Raw genomic sequence first — 17,846 nt, 5'->3', positions numbered from 1 at the left:
GAGAGAGAGGGGAGGGAGAGGGGGAAGGTGGGAGAGAGAGAGAGAAAGAGTTTTTTTGAGTGGTAATCTACAGATAGTCCTCATCTGAAAAAAAAGTGACTTATGAGGCCAAACTTTCCTTTGCTAAGCAAGGCAGTTCTTAACTGAGTTATGCCCCATTTTACCCTTTTTTTGCCACAGTTATTAAGTGAATCACTGCAGTTGTTAAGTGAACCATGAGGTTATTAGGCAAATTGGCTTCCCCCATTGACTTTGCTTGTCTAAAGTGAGGGAAGAAGATCACAAATGGAGATCACATGATCCCGGGACACTGCAACCATTATAAAATTACACGCCTGTTCTCAAGAGCCCCCATTTTCATCACGTGTGACTGCGGGGAAGCTGCTACAGTTGAAGTGTGAGGATCAGTCATAAGTAACTTTTTCCAATACCATTGTAACTTCAAACAGTCGTTAAATGAACGGTTGTAAGTCAGAATAACAGAGTTGGAAGGGACCTTGGAGGTCTTCTAGTCCAACCCCCCCCTACTCAAGCACGGGACCCTGTGCCATTTCAGACAAATGGTTGTCCACTCTCTTCTTGAAAGCCTCCAGAGATGGAACTTCTAATCTAGAGCAAGCTGTTCTGCTGGTTGATTGTCCTCACTGTTTCTCCTTAATTCCAGGTTGCTTCTCTCCTTGATCGGTTTCCATCCATTGTTTCTCGTCCTTCCCTCTGGTGCTTTGGAGAATAGGTTGACCCCCTCTTCTTTTTGGCAGCCTCTCAAATACTGGAATATGTCACCCCTAGTCTTTTTTTTTAGACTTGCCATACCCAATTCCTCAACACTTCTTCATATGTTTTAGCTCCCAGTCTCCTAATCATCCTTGTTGCTCTTCTCTGCACTCTTTCCAGAGTCTCAACATCTTTTTTTTTATATATCATGGTGGCCAAACCTGGATGCAAGGATTCCAGGTGTGTTCTTACTGAGGCTTTATAAATGGGTACTAATACTCCAGGTGATCTTGATTCTATCCCTCTGTGAGTGCAACTTAGTACAGATACTTAGAGGTACACAGGGATTACTCGATTTAGTGACCGTTTGAAGTTACAACGGCATTGAAAAAAGTACAGGTTTCAAGGTTAGAAGTACAGGAATTACCTGTAGGGGCAGTCCTCGACTTACAAGCCCCGAATTTCTGTTCCTAAGTGAGACATTTGTTAAGTGAATTTTGCCCCATTTTACGACCTTACGACATTGCAACCGTCATAAATATGAGCCAGTTGCCAAGCATCTGAATTTTGTCCATGGGGATGTCAAGGTTCCGACTGACGAACCCAACCAAGCAAACGCCTTTGAGACATTTCGATCTCTTAATGTCAAACTTTATTGAGTACATCAATTTGGCACGTATGAAAGCAAAACCAGCTCTGGCAAACCCCAAGCCAAACCCCTATACTAAAAGTATAGCAGTTCCCCTCCCATCCATCAGCAGGTCACATTGCCCAATTAGGTGCAATTATATTGTTTTGAGAAAATGTCTCAAAAGTCAGGTAAAGCACCTGGTGAGTCGTCCTTGATTCTCACGGTCTGCCTTCTTTATCTTTATAGCCTGCATTCCAATTCCCCATTTCCACACACACACACCCAAGTTCATTGGCAAGTGAAGAAGCAATCATTGTTACTCCAGCAAAGTGAGCTTCAAGCTCGACAGGGGATGCTGTAACGGTCACAAGTGTGAAAAACAGTCACAAGTCACTTTTTTCAGTACTGGTCACTAAATGAACGGTTGTAAGTTGAGGGCTATCTGTACATTGCACGTGCTGATTTCAGAGCCTGCCAGAGGAAGATCTGCAAGTCACTTCGACCAATCAAGCATCTCTGCAAGAATTTAACCCACTTACAGGTTTTGAGTAATAGCAACAGCAACCTGAAGGGACGCTACTCTGCTGCCATTGGGAGACATTTGTTAAATGAGTTGTGCCCCATTTTGCAATCTTTCTTGCCACAGTTGTTAAGTGAATCCCTGCAACTGTTCAGTTAGTAACGCAGTTAAGTGAATGCAGCTTCCCCATTGTCCTGGCTTGTCAGAAGGGGATCACATCACCCTGGGGCCCTGAAACCATCATAAATACGAACCAGTTGCCAAGTGTAAAGTCGCGTGCTTCACATAGAGACGGACACAGAGCTGGGGTAAAGATGAGTTTATTCTGAACAGAACGAACTGGGGAAACAGGGAAGCCTGGCGTCTATTTGTACCTGCCCAGGTGGATGGCATCCAATCAGTTCAAACCTGGGCTTCCTGCCAGTGCAGGTGACAATGGGTGTAGATCCTGGCTTCCCACCAGGCTGACCATGCCTGGGGCTGTCAACAGCTTAACTCATTAGGCTTATCCTGAGTGAGCAGTCATCGCCCGGAGCTGTCCAACCCCTCTGCTGATCTGCACCATCAGCCTCCTGCTGTGCTGTCCCTTTGTGTATGCTGGGAGGCATACACTGCACCAAGCATGTGAATTTGGATCATGTGTCCATGGGGAGGCCACAATAGGCATAAGTCCCCTTTTTCAGGGCCGTCACCACTTTGAACAGCCACTAAATTAACTGCTGTAATTCGAGGACTATCTGTACTTCTAACCACACAGGCAGCTAGGTAAAGTCCAGAAAGAAATGAAAGGATGGATCAAGTCGGGTTTTCCCTTGGTCGAGTAGAGATACAGGCGTTCCTCGGCTTATGGCCACAACGGAGCCCACAATTTCTGTTCTTCAGTGAGACATTCGTTCACTGAGCTGTGCCCCATTTTACAGCATTTCTTGCCTCAGCCGTTAAGCGAATCACTGCAGTGGATCAGTGACCCTGGCTTCCCGTTGACTTTGCTCGTCGGACGGCTATAAAAGGTGATCACGTGACCTTAGGACACAGCAACGGTCACAACTATGAATCGGTGGCCAAGCCTCTGAATTTTGGTCACGTGACAATGGGGATGCTGCAAAGATTGTCCCCGTGACAAACGGTCAAAAATCACTTTTCCCAGTGCCGTTGCAATTTTGAATGGCCACTACGTGAACCGTTGTAAGTCAAGGACTACCTGCATCCATAAGCTCTTATGGAGCCCCCCAGAACGTCAGGGCACCCTTACAGTTTTCTCAGGAATGGGATTTCCTGTGATAATGGCTCACAGATCCCAAACGTTTCTACTCCGTGGCTTAAACCCCCTTGAATGTTTTTTTTTTCCTCAGCAGCTTCCAAACCCGGCTGAGAAGTGAGCCAACATGGCCGACGCTAAAACTCTTCTGAGGAACAAGCCTGCCCAACGCAACCGGAAATCTTCCTGTGAGGCGAGCAAGATGACGCCCGAGCAAAAAGCACGCTATTTGGCCTTTGCCGATCCAAGGAAGCCGGAGGTGAAAACGATGCTGGCCGCAGCTCTTATGAAAGAGAGGAAAGTCCTGGACAATCGGCAAAAGGAACTGGAAGACAAAAACCTGATTGGGGTCCTCAAGGCTTCTGAAGCACGGAACCGCCTTCGAAACACAAGGCTCCAGTACCAGAATTTGCGAGTGAGTGGGCTTGGCTTTTCGGCTTAGAACAGGGGTCTTCAAAGTTGGCCCTTTTATGACTTGCGGACTTCAAATCCCAGAATTCCTCAGCCAGGGTGCCTGGCTGAGGAATTCTGGGAGTTGAAGTCCACAAGTCATAAAAGGGCCAAATTTGAAGACCCACTTGGCCCTTTTATGACTTGCGGACTTCAACTCCCAGAATTCCACAGCCAGAGTGCCTGGCTGAGGAATTCTGGGAGTTGAAGTCCACAAGTCATGAAAGGGCCAGGTTTGAAGACCCCTGGCTTAGAATAACAGAATGAGAGAACAGGGAGGGACCCTGGAGGTCTTCTAGTCTTCTAGTCCAGGGGTCCCACAACTCTGTTCTAGTCCAACCCCTGCCCAATCTGGTCCTATACCATTTCAGACAAATGGCTGTCCAAACTGTCTAATGACAGTTTAGAACAATTAATCAGTGGAACGACTTGCCTCCAGAAGTTAGGAATAGTCCCACACTTTTAAGAAGAGACTGGACAGCCATTTGTCTGAAAAGGTAAAGGGTTTCCTGCCTGAGCAGGGGGTTGGACTAGACGACCTCCAAGGTCCCTTCCACCTCATTCTATTCTATTCTATTCTATTCTATTCTATTCTATTCTATTCTATTCTATTCTATTCTATTCTATTCTATTCTATTCCATTCCATTCTATTCTATTCCTTTCTCTATTCTATTCTATTCTATTCTATTATTCTATTCTATTCTATTCTATTCTATTCTATTCTATTCTATTCTATTCTATTCTATTCTACAATCTGTTTATTCTATTCTATTCTATTCTATTCTATTCTATTCTATTCTATTCTATTCTATTCTATTCTATTCTATTCTATTCTATTCAAATCATTGGTTGCCAGGCTGCTTGGCCCGTACCATTTTCAAACTTTAGATTAAGACTTTCTCTCAGTTACGAATATCAGACCAATAGAAATCCATCCTAATTCCAACTGACTGATTATGTTTAAGTCACTCCTTCCAGCTTTTCCTCATGGAATAAAACATTTTTCTTTTTTGGAATGTTTGTCAAATAGTTGTAAGCTTCTCTTTTGTCTCAGGGATTTTTCAACTTTATTAATGTCCAGGAGGAAAAAGTCCCAAACCTGTCCTTTTAAAAGTTGCAGATTTTCCTGAAGCTCTTATTTCAGTTGCGTTGGCAGGTTTATATTTAAACCATCGTAATAAAGATTGGTATCGGATTTATATTCCAAAATTACAATTGACTCCTCTGTATTGTCCAGGGGAAAAACCTTCCAGATGTCAGTTGGCCATCTTTTCACGGGAAGTCCGAGATCCCAAAGAGTTGATACTTGGGCGTCCTCCTGGATTCGCAGCTCAGTTTTGAAGATCATATAGGAGCCGTGACCAGGGGGGCTTTTGCCCAGGTTCGCCTGGTGCGCCAGTTGCGGACCTATCTGGACCGAGATGCCTTGCGCACAGTCACTCATGCGCTCGTGACCTCCCGGTTAGACTACTGCAACGCTCTCTACATGGGGCTGCCCTTGAGGACCACTCGGAGGCTTCAACTGGTGCAGAATGCGGCCGCGCGAGTTGTGATGGGGGTTTCCAGATACTCCCATGTAACACCTCTACTCCGTGAGCTTCATTGGCTTCTGGTTGCCCTCCGGGTGAGATTCAAGGTGCTGGTGATGACCTATAAAGCCCTAAATGGCTTGGGTCCGGGATATCTGAGGGAACACCTGCTGCCGGCATCAAGTTCCCTTCGTCCTGTGCACTCCCACAGGGAGGGTCTTTCTCAGGGTGCCACCGGCAAAGGATTGCCGGCGGGCGACACCCAGGGGAAGGGCCGTCTCTCTGGGCGCGCCTGCCCTTTGGAACCAGTTACCCGTAGAGCTCAGGACTGCCCCAGATTTGCGTTCGTTCCGCCGGGACCTGAAGACCTGGCTCTTTGAGCTTTCCAGCCTGGACTGAGAACTTTTAATTTTTAACCTATTGTAATTGGGTTTTTTTTAATTAGAGTTAAGGGTTTTAGATTTCAATTAAGGATAATTTAATTTATTTTAATTTGTTCTTAACTTTTGTATTGTAATATTGTTTTAATCGCCTTGTGAACCGCCCTGGGTCCTACGGGAGAAGGGCGGTATATAAGTTTAATTAATAATAAATAATAATAATAATATGCTTCGGACTCCAAACTTGTCTGACCCAGAATGGAGAAAGAGGCTTAGCTCACAAGTTCACCTCTGAATGCAAAAAAGGTCTAATGTGGCAATTTTGAAGCCCTGCAGGTAATCCTCAGCGGAGAACCATTTATTTGGTAACTGTTTTCAAAGTTGCAATGGCACTGACTCGTCCTTGCACTTATAACTGCAACAGGGTCACATGATCAAAATCCAGACACTCGGCAACCAGCATGCATTTACAACAGTTGCAGCAATCCAGGTCACGTGACCTTCATTAGCAAACTTCCCAGGTAACGTTCGAAAAGCAAAAAATGAATGGAGGAAGTTAGACTCGCTTCCTGACCGCAGAAGTCACTTAACAAGCGCAGTGATTCACGTAAGAACCACGGCCAAAGCGGTCGTAAAATCATCCCGTGACATGCTGCAGCAGTTGTAAGGGTGAGGATTACCTGTAAATCCCATTTCAGGGCTGCCTATAAGTTCAAACGGTCACTAAACGGATGGGAATACGTCAAGAGCTGCTGTAATGGCCGACGTCACGTCTACAGGTAGTCCTCGACAACAGTTCGTTTAGCGACCATTCAGAGTTACAACAGCACTGAAAAAAGTGACTTAGGACCATTTTTTTAGGTAGCTGCCCCACGGTCACATGATCAAAATTCGAATGCTTGGCAACTGAACTCATGTTTATGATGGTGGCAGTGTCCCGGGGTCATGTGATCCCTTTTTTTTTACTTTTCCAAGCAAAGTCAATGATTCACTTAGCAACCGTGTTACCAAGTGAACAACTGCAATGGTTCACCTAACAGCCATGGCAAGCAAGGTCGCAAAATGGGGCGAAACTCAGCTAACGACTGTCTCTCTTAGCAACAAAAAAAATGGGCTTAATTATGGTCGTAAGTCGAGGACCGCCCGCAATGTGCCAAGTCACTCGCAGGAAGTGTCTCACCCGAGTTTATCTTGCTTTCTTTGGCTCCAGGCGCAAGAAATCAACTTCCTGATCTCCTTCCAGAGGAACGCAAAGGGCGCGGTCAGGCTGGAAGTCTTCCTCCCACCCAGAAGAAACATTGCCAAATTGTCTGACTGCATGAACACCATCCAGGTAAATGTTAGCAATAGAAGGTTCCGGATAAAGCCTTCCCCAACACAGATGGCTAATAGCCTGCCTGACACTCTAAATCGCAAGCGTCAAACTCGATTGCATCATGTGACATATTGTGACGTATGGCAATGGGGGGGTGGGTTTGCCTTTGCGGAGCCGGGGTGAGCGTGGCCTGCATGTGACATCCCTGGCCCATGGGCTGCTGCTTTGATACCCCTGCTCTAAATAAAAACAAGAAAGCTCCTTTAATCAGAATACAGCTGGAAGGGACCTTGGAGGTCTTCTAGTCCAGCCCTCTGCTCAAGCAGGAGGACCTATACCATTTCAGACAAGTGGCTGGCCAGAGCCTTGGTGGAGCAGTGGGCTAATGCCTCCTTAAGTAACACCAGCTGCCTGCAATTAGTGCAGGTTCGAGTCCCACCAGGCTCAAGGTTGACTCAGCCTTCCATCCTTCCGAGGTAGGTAAAATGAGGACCCAGATTGTTGGGGGCAATAAGCTGACTTTGTAATAATGCCGCTTGGGGTGTGTGTGTGAAAGCCCTAATAAGCAGGCATATACATAGAATGAAGGCTACTGCTAAGCTTGTAAGCCGCCCTGAGTCTTCGGAGAAGGGCGGGAGATAAATGGAATAAAAATAAAAATAAAATAAATAAAAATAAAAACCTCCAGTGTTGGAGCACCCAGAACTTCTGGAGGCAAGTCGTTCCACTGGTTAATTGTCCTAACTGTCAGGAAGTTCCTCCTTAATCCCAGGTTGCTTCTCTCCTGGATTAGTTTCCATCCGTTGCTCCTTGTCCTGCCTTCAGGCGCTTTGGAGAATAAGTAGACACCCTTTTCCTTGTGGCAGCCCCTCAAATATTGGAAGACCGCTATCATGTCAACCCTCGTCTTCCTTTTCATTAAATAGTCTTTTCCTTTTTTTGAACTTCTCTTCCCGCCCTGCCCCCCCCCCCCCGGTCCCCTTTTCTCTTTGTTTTTCAGCGGAGCCGGATCGAGGAGATTCTGGAAGACGAAAGCGGTGAGATCTATATCCGAAGGCCTTGAGACCTCTTATAGAACAAGAAATGATAAGGGGAATTGAACCCAGAGAAGGGAAATTTACTCTGAAAGTCTTCAACGTAGCAGAGAACGGCTCTTAAATAAACACTGTGGATTATCAGAGGCTCCAAACCCAAGTTAGGGAATGCGCAGAAGAGTCTATTTTTAGTCCACATCAGAACAGAATAGCAGAGTCAACCCATGCCAGCTAGAAAATTCTGGTAGTTGAAGTCCGTGCATCTTAAAAGTAATGAGAGGTTGAGAAACACTGGTCTAGATCAGCGTTTCTCAACCTTGGCAACTTTAAGATGCATGGACTTCAACTCCCAGAATTCCCCAGCCAGCATGGGTGACTGGGGGATTCTGGGAGTTGAAGTCCGTGCATCTTAAAATTGCCAAGGTTGAGAAACACTGATTTTTTTTATTCCACAGTCGAAGATCTGCCATTCCAGTTTAACAGAATAACAGAGTCGGAAGGGACCTTGGAGATCTTCTAGTCCAACCCCCTGCTCAGGCAGGAGTCCCTACACAATTTCAGACAAACTCTTCTTAAAAAACCTCCAGTATTGGAGCACCCATAGATTCTGAAAGCAAGCCGTTCCACTGGCTGATTGCTCTCACTGTTCAAAGGTTTCTCTTTAGTTCCCGGTTGGTTCTCTCCATGCTTCTTTGGTGCTTTGGGGAACAGGTAACAGGATTGGGAGACCTTGGAGGTCTTCTAGTCCAACCCTTATACCATGTCAGACCAATGGTCTCTTTTTAAAAACCTCCAGTAACGAAGCACCCACAACTTCCGGAGGGAAGATGTTCCTCTTATTAATTGTCCTCAACTGTTAGGAAATTTCTCCTTAGTTCTAAGTTGCTTCTCTCCTTGATTACTTTCCATCCATTGCTTCTTGTCCTGCCTTCGGGTGCTTTGGAGAATAGCTTGACTCCCTCTTCTTTGGGGCAGCCCCTGAGAGATTGGAAGACACCTATCATGTCATCCTTCTTTTCACTAGAATAGACATGCCCAATTCCTGCAACCGTTCTTCCCATTGGCTTGGCGCGCACCCAAAAATCTATTCCTGTTTTCTGCACTGATTCACTCGGGCATTTAAATTACATATTTAAGTTTAAATCAGCTGCTCGGAATTTAAATATAGATCCAAACCAATAACCAACCACACAATCACACTGGCACATAAGACAAGCTAAGGAAAATAGGAGGGGGAAAAATCCTGCCGCGGATGTTATCTAGTCTGGTAACGAGATGTTCAGAAACTAAATTGAACCTAGCTTGGAGTGCAAACCACTGCCAAAATCTAAATCCTGAGCTACACGTATTTTCTATTATTTCATAGAATAAGAGAGTTGGAAGGGACCTTGGAGGTCATCTAGTCCGACCCCCTGCTCAGGCAGGAAACCCTATACCATTTCAGACAAATGGCTGCCCAGTCTCTTCTTAAAAACTTCCAGTGTTGGAGCATTCACCGCTTCTGGAGGCAGGTTGTTTCCATTGATTAATTGTTCTAACTGTCAGGAAATTTCTCCTCAGTTCTAGGTTGGTCCTTAGTTCTAGGTTGATTCCATTAACGACCGCAGCTTTCTCCCCAAGATCACCAGAAAAAAATCTTTGCTCAAGCAGAATGTAAGAATATATTCAGGATAAAAGGACATAAAATCCGCTTCAGTCACATGATGATCCGTTTTCCCATTGTTTCAACTTACGACCACAATTGCCCGGGCTCCGTTACAGGTAGTCCTCAACTTACAGCCACAGCGGAGCCCAACATTTCTAGGTGAAACATTTGTTAAGTGAACTTTGTCCCTCCCGCCTTTTTGGTCGCAGTTTTTAAGTGAGCGACGTGGTTGTTAAGCGAGTCTGGCTTCCCCCCATTGACTTTGCTTGTCAGAAGGTCACAAAAGGGGATCGCAGGATCCCGGGACACTGCAACCGTCATAAGTATGAGTCAGTTGCCAAGCGTCCGAATTTGGATCACATGACCATGGAGATGCTGTAACGGTCGTAAGGGTGAAAAACGGTCATAAGTGTTGTGAGTCGAGGACTAGCTGTACTGTCATAACTTGAGAACGACCTGGGATATATCTTAAGTGAGCAAGGAGGGAGATCACTTTCCTCCCAAACTGTTGACATTTAATTGACAGGAGCCTGGGTCCTTCATTCAGTTCAATCATGTCTTGTGTTTTTATTTTAGGCTTTGGATGTTACAAGCAAACGTAACCTTGACATTTGAGAACAGCATTGAAAGATTTCCCCCAAATATCTGAGCAACATCTCAATTTGGGGAGATAAAATTCTCCCACTTTGACCCTGATCTGGTTTCTCCAAAAAAAAACCAACTTTGGGCTGTTAGCGTTGCCCCCACCCCACCCCCCCAATCGTTGCTAGATTTCAGGAGAAAGTGGAAGAAACCAACAAAAGGAATATTTTTGAAGTTCAAAGTAGTTTCTTCGTTGTGGTTGCATTCGTAGCCCAATAAACAGGGGAACAATTATGTGCGAACCCTCTTACGAGTACATTTTTACACTCATCTAAGAAATGTAAATGTGGAGAAAAGAAACTCGATCCATTTAATCCAATGTGCATTTTGCGGCAAACACGTGTACACAAATAAATCAGACTTATTTCAAGTAAATGAGTTTTCTTGCTAACCTCTGGGTTGCCGGTCACGCTTGGAAATCATTGCTAGTCTACACAATTTGAGATGCAAGGACTGTATATAAAACAACAGTGTAAGTCGATTTGTTATGTGTGAGTTTCCGGTTTTCTGCTGAGTTCCATTTCCGTTCAATGTTTCGTAGACAGCTGTTTCATCCAGACACCAAAGATCCATATAACTATAACCCAGATAATCGTCTAGATTAACAATTGCATTAATAGCCAGATAAAGAACTAGATTATTTTGACTTGTACTGTACTTAATTTGTTCTACTGTGGGTTGCTTTGTGCATTGTATCTGCTAAGGAAGCATGTAAATAAAATTATTTAGCCAGGCCACTGGAGTCTGCCGTCTTTTATTTGTCCCTCGGAAACAAAGAGAGTGGGTGCTGTCCAAAACCCTGTACAGTTTGCACCTGATTTCCATATCCGCCGATTGACGTGACCCAATTCAGCTCTTCAAAATTTTCAAAACACAAGGCTGCGCATTCTGACACAAATGGCCAGCAGATGCCTCTGCGGTAGGTCTGCCATCACAGTTACCATATTTCTGAACAAAGAGAGGGGGTCTGTGACAACTGACTGCCATCACGTCGCCCTGGTCAACTCGCCATGGGAACAACTCATCACAAGCTTGGTCCTTCCGCTCTTGTTTCCCAAGACTTTTTTTCAATTCAGAATAGAGCTGGAAGGGACCTTGGAGGTCTTCTAGTCCAACCCCCTGCTCAAGCAGGACTCCCTCTACCACACCATTCCAGACAAACAGCTGTCTGGTCTCTTCTTAAAAACTTGCAGTGTTTGGAGCATTCACAATTTCTGGAGGCGAAGCCGTTCCACTGATTAATTGTCCTCAATTGTTAGGAAATTCCTCCATAGTATAGTATAGTATAGTATAGTATAGTATAGTATAGTATAGTATAGTATAGTATAGTATAGTATAGTATAGTATTGGTGGTACCTTGCTCAATAGTAGTAACTGTGAGAGGGATCTTGTAGTCCTAGTAGACAATCACTTCAATATGAGCCAGCCGTGTACTGCAGCTGCCAAAAAAGCCAACACAGTGCTAGGCTGCATTAACAGAGGGACAGAATCAAGATAACTTGAAGTGTTAATACCACTTTACAAGGCCTTGGTAAGGCCACACCTGGAATACTGCATCCAGTTTTGGTCACCACGATGTAAAAAAGATGTCGAGACTCTAGAAAGAGGGCAGAGAAGAGCAACAAAGATGATTGGGGGACTGGAGGCTAAAACATATAGGGAACGGTTGCTGGAATTGGGTATGTGTAGTTTAACGAAGAGAAGGGTGAGGGGTGACATGATAGCAATCTTCCAATCTCTCAGGGGCTGCCCCAAAGAAGGGGGAGTCAAGCTATTCTCCAAAGCACCTGAAGGCAGGACAAGAAGCAACGGATGGAAACTAGTCAAGGAGAGAAGCAACCTAGAACTAAGGAGAAACTTCCTGACAGTGAGAACAATTAACCAGTGGAACAACCTGCCTCCAGAATCTGTGAATGCTCCAACACTGGAAGTTTTTAAGAAGAGACTGGACAGCCATTTGCCTGAAATGGTATAGGGTTTCCTGCCTGAGCAGGGGGTTGGATTAGATGACCTCCAAGGTCCCTTCCAACTTCTTATTATTATTATTATTGTTGTTGTTGTTGTTCTAGGTTGCTTCTCTCCTTGATTAGTTTCCATCCTGCCTGTCCTCTCATGGAAGACCAGAAGGCCAGCATCTGGAAACTCAATGGCACATTCACAAGTACAAGTAAAAGGGTGCATTTTCAAGAGCGTGCAGCTGCTGTGTTCTTGTTTGAAAAGCCAGTGGAAGAGGTGGAAGCGAGGGTGGGATTAAGTCTGTTTTTTCCTTGTGTGGAGCGGCACCTACTGGATCGCAAGAGATCACAGCTCCCCAGAAAACATTTTGCTTTTCCTTGGAACTAAACGAATGTGGGCTGGAGCAGCGACGCTTCCCATAGTCAGACAGAAGAACATCCCGGCTGGGTTTGATTTTAAAAACAAAAAACCTGTTTAAGTGCCCTGGGAAAAATTCATCCAGCCATTTTTAAGCCATTTTTCCATATGGAGATAGTGTTCGACTTACTCCCACAATTCCCCCCCCCCAATTTCTCTTGCTAAATGAGACAGTGGGGGTGAGTTTTTGCTCCGTTTGACAATCTTTCTCGCCACCCGTTAAATGAATCGCTGCAGTTGTAAAGTTAGTACCACGATTGTTAAGTCAATCTGGCTTCCCCATTGAACTTTGCTTGTCAGAAGGTGGCAAAAGGGGATCACGTGACCCCGGGACAACCTGCAACCGTCATAAATACAAGTCAGTTGTGCCAAGTTTCGGAATTTTTGATCGCGTGACCGTGGAGATGCTGCAAAAACCATCACGTCGCTTTTTTCGTGCCCGATGCCGCTGTCATTTTAAACGGTCGCTAAATGAACTGTGGTTACGTCAAGGACTTACTGTAATTGGAGGAAAGGGGAACGACCATTGAAATGTCTCTGAAAGGAGAAAAAGAATTTTGGAGAAATGCGATTTAGGAATGGATTGAGTTTTGTCCTTGCACACATCATTCTCGTGGGTTTGTTGTTGTCGTTCTTTGCAAGCTTTCTGTACTTTCTTGAAATTCTAAGGCAGGGGGTCCTCAAACTTGGCCACTTTAAGACTTGTGGACTTCAACGCCCAGAATTCCTCAGCCAGCCTGGCTGAGGAATTCTGGGAGTTGAAGTCCACAAGTCTTAAAGTGGCCAAGTTTGAAGACCCCTGTTCTAAGGGATGAAAGCAGAAATTCCTGTTTTTTTTCAAATCTGGTGCAGAGGTTTCAGAGCAACAGAAAGATGCAGTTAGTCCTCAACTTACAACCATTCATTTAGCGACTGTTTGAAGTTACGACAACACTGAAAAAGCCGACTTAACCCCGGGCTTTGCACTTACAACCAATGCGATATCTCCGTGCTCACACCATCAAAAACCAGGTGCTTGGCAACCAACCTTTACGACAGTTGCAGCATCATGGAGGGGTATGTGTCACAGAATCTCACTTTGTGACCTTCCCATGCAAAGTCAGTGGGGAAAGCCAGTATTGCATAAAGTAGTCATTAAGCGAAACTGGCTTCCCCCATTGACTTTGCTTGTCGGAAGTCAGCTGGGAAGTTCCTAAATGGCGATCACATGACCCCGGGATGCTGCAACCGTCATATGCCCATCGATAAGTGCCTGAATTTTACTCACCAGGGTATTGCGCAATGGTCATAAGTGTGAGGGTGGCCGTAAATCACTTTTTTTTTCAAAGCTGTTGTAACTCTGAATGGTTGTAAATCAGAGATTACCTGTATTTTCCTCTTACAATTTCTGCCTCCAATGAAGGGGAAAATTTTGTGATCTCTTTGCAACTTCTTTCACCACCGCCGGACTGGATGGAGACTTAGTCATGCTTATAGCAGTAAACAGATCCTCATCAAGGTTGATTTCAATGAACTTCAGTCCAATAGATTTCAATGGGGATGCACTGATGATGTTCCCCAGTTGGGTAATGAAACGTCTGCAAGAAAACCACCAAGCTCAGAGAGCATCAAGGACCCCACAGTTGACCTCCTCCTCCTCTTCTTCTTCTTCTTCTTCCTCTTCCTCCTCCTCTGATTCCTCTTCCTCCTCCTCCTCCCAACAGACACCCCCCCTTCTAGCACTGATGATGTTACCTAGCTGGGTAATGAAACGCCTGCAAGAAAACAACCAAGCTCAGAGAGCAGTAAAGACCCCACAGTTCTCCTCCTCCTCCCCCTCCTCCTCCTCCTCCTCCTCCTCTCTCCACATTCCCTTCTAGCACTGATGATATTACCTAGTTGTGTAATGAAACATCAGCAACGAAACCACCAAGCTCAGAGAGCACCAAGGACCTCACAGGTCAACCCTGAGCTACACGTATTCTCTTCTATGAGATTTCAATGGCTCAGCTCTAAGAATGACTAAACGAAGGAGTCATATAATCCCAGAGTCTGAAAGAAGCCATTTCCAATCTTGGCAACTTGAAGACACCTCGACTTCAACTCTCAGAATTGCCCAGCCAACACAGCTGGGAGTTGAAGTCCACATGTCTCAAATTTGCCAAGGTTGGCAAACTCTGCATTACACCATCAAATCCAACGTCCTGCTTGCTACTGGACTCCAGATCAAAAATCCATAATAACCTTTGCTTTTAAGCATCCAGGGAAGGAGACTGCACAATCTGTAACTCATCGGTGGCAGCATCAAACATCTTAAACCGTTAGGAAGTTTTGTCTAAGATTTCTCCTTTCTTACGGTATAACTTCAACCCAGTATTTTAGGGCCTACAATCTGGAGAAATGTAGACCAGTCCATGACCTGCTTCTTGGTGGCGTCCTTCCAAGAATTTGAAGGATGTGACCCTCCGTCCTGGTGGCCCTTTTCTCGCCATGGTCCAGCTTCTCTGCATCCTTCTGAAAATGGGGCATCCAGACCAAGATCCAAGCGGGATCTAAACCAAACCAGGATAAAGCGAAAGAATTGCTTTCTCTAATTTGCAAAGCATTACTACTGTTCATGAAGTCTAAAACTGCATTCATCTTTGTTTGTTTGTTTATAGCTGTGACTCCTACGCAGGAAACTGGTTGTGTGTTTTGTGACAACTTTGAGAGGAACACACCAAAGCAAAAAAAAATGGGACGCTATTGATGCCAGCTGGTTCTGCTTCTAAAGCTGTGGGCAACTACGGTATGGGCCCTTTACGACCTGTGGACTTCAACTCCCAGAATTCCATGTTGGCTCAGGAATTCTGGGAACTGAAGTCCGCAGGTCATAAGGAGGCATACATAGTTGCCCACCTCTGTTCTAAAGGGCCTCTTTTTGCAGGACTTAAATTTTTAAATTAGTCCATGTTTCTCTCTATTCTCTTCTTACATGTGGATCGAGGCACCCAGGAGTCCATAGATCATAATTTAAAAAAGAAAAAAAGCAGTACAGTAAGATATTCCATTTTGCGGGGAACGTGGAAATGATTTTTAAAAATATGTTCTTTCTGCTTTAAAACCAAAACAAAATTCTGCAAATGATCCTGTTTCCAGTTCTCTGCTCCACATTTGAACATGTTTATCTGTCAATAATAATAATAATAATAATAATAATAATAATAATAATAATAATAATAATAATAATAATGAGCAAGTGCTTTACTGATGTGCTGAGAAAAATATTTTCGTGTTAGAATTTTGGAAAATGCTTACCTCAATCTGACCACAGATCTACCTAAATTAGCAAGCTCCGCCACAGAGGTGGGGAAGTATGGGCCCTTTATGAATTGTAAATTTCAATTCCCAGAATTCCTGACCCTGCATGGCTGGCCTAGGAATTCTAGGAGTTGAAGTCCACAAATCATAAAAGGACCGTCGTTCTAAATTTAGGCAAGAAAAACCAAATGCACAGGTATAGTATAGGTGGTACCTTGCTCAATAGTAGCAACTGTGAGAGGGAGTCCTAGTGGACCATCACTTAGATACGAGCCAGCCGTGTGCTGCAGTTGCCAAAAAAGCCAACACACTGCTAGGCTGCATTAACAGAGGGATAGAATCAAGATCACATGAAATATTAATACCACTTTACAAGGCCTTGGTTAGGCCACGCTTGGAGTATTGCATCCAGTTTTGGTCACCACGATGTAAAAAAGATGTCGAGACTAGAAAGAGTACAGAGAAGAGCAACAAAGATGATTGGGGGACTGGAGGCTAAAACATATAGGGAACGGTTGCTGGAATTGGGTATGTATAGTTTAACAAAGAGAAGGGTGAGGGGTGACATGATAGCAGTTTTGGTCACCACGATGTAAAAAAGATTTTGAGACTTCAGAAAGAGTACAGAGAAGAGCAACAAAGAAGATTAGGTGAGTGGAGACTAAAACAAATAAAGAACATTTGCTGGAATTGGGTTATGTCCAGTTTCATGTGGAGAAGGATTAGGGGTGACAGGATAGCATTGTTCCAATATCTCAAGGATTGTCCCAAAGAAGAGGGAGTCAAGCTATTCTCCAAAGCACCTGAAGGCAGGAGAAGAAGCAACGGATGGAAACTAGTCAAGGAGAGAAACAACCTAGAACTAAGGAGAAACTTACTGACAGAACAATTAACCAGTGGAACAACTGTGGCTGCTGGCTCTTATCAATTTGTAGATGACAAAATTTACAGTAGTGGCCAAAATTGTGGAAACCTTTTGGGAAAAATGTATTTTGCAGATTTGATGGCTAATAACACCACTTTTTTTTTTCCGGAGTAGTACCATAAAATCATATATCAATGGAAAGATAATTCAATAAAGAATGTAACGCAACAAAGTTTGTTCAGTTATCTGTACTGTATTCTGTGAAAAGTTATAGCCCAATAATCAGTGTGTTATGTCAGTATGTGATCCCTATCAAGTTGGTTGGGGGTTTTTATGTCCTTTCCTTTAGTGAGCTTGTAAAACGTAGTAAAATTAAAGTCATGGTGCAAAGAGTCGACTGGTGGCCCAGAAAGCGATGTAAAATAGTATTATTAAGTGAACAAGGCTACAGTTATAAAGAAATTAGAAGAAAAATGGGTGGAAACTTAACCAAAGGTGGCATTTCTACCGTACACTTGACCCAAAAGGTTTCCACAATTTTGGCCACTGCTGTATTTCCTACAGAAGAAGTTGGATTTCAAGGAATACAGGCGTTCTTTAAAGTAAGGAATGATGTTGTTTAGGCAGGAATTCAAACACACTGAGCAAGTGATCAGAAGCGATCCATTTTTAAAAACGGAGGCCAAAATTCTCCATTCTCCACCGAAGGCAAAATATTCTTTTTTTTTCTATATGTAATTTCTTAGATCAAAAGCTGTAAAATGGCAGGCCAGTTTCAGACAAATATTAGTCTTCCCAAAACAGACTGACCCAGAAATCCATTTTCAGCACACACACACACACACACACACACACACACACAAACACAAAAGAGAAGATCACAAGCATTTCATTAGCATTCAAGACCTAATTACATTTCCCATCTGCTCCGTACCACCTTTGAAGTTTTGGGATCCATCTAATTGATCTGACAGTGAAAGATAAAAGACTTATATGAATCTGTATAACCCCCATTTCATGCCTTCTAAGCCAGCGGAGATCAACACATCCGTTGGCAGTGAATTCCACAAGCTGATTTTATACAATTCTTCTCTGTCCAATTTCTGTCACTCATGAAATGTCCTTGATGTACCAGATGTAATTTTAATTTAATAGGGAAACCAAAGATCATTTAATAATGAACTCGTCTTTATGTTTAAAACCTTCCTTC

At 44.1% G+C, this 17,846-nt stretch overlaps 1 protein-coding gene across 1 annotated transcript; it reads left to right on the top strand.

The window, feature by feature from the left end:
* Window positions 1–3,250: 3,250 nt before the first annotated feature.
* LKAAEAR1 (LKAAEAR motif containing 1) lies at window positions 3,251–7,861 on the top strand (the record flags this gene model as incomplete). Its single annotated transcript, XM_083358116.1, has 3 exons — window positions 3,251–3,538; window positions 6,694–6,816; window positions 7,799–7,861. 3 exons carry the CDS (start codon window positions 3,251–3,253, stop codon window positions 7,859–7,861), a joined length of 474 nt encoding a protein of 157 aa, XP_083214242.1.
* Window positions 7,862–17,846: the final 9,985 nt, after the last annotated feature.

The sequence above is a fragment of the Vipera ursinii genome, assembly GCF_947247035.1.
Source record: "Vipera ursinii genome assembly, chromosome: 3".
Classification (NCBI taxonomy): domain Eukaryota; kingdom Metazoa; phylum Chordata; class Lepidosauria; order Squamata; family Viperidae; genus Vipera; species Vipera ursinii.
The sequence above is the reverse complement of the archived record's forward strand: the minus strand, read 5'-3'. Positions and strand labels throughout refer to the sequence as shown.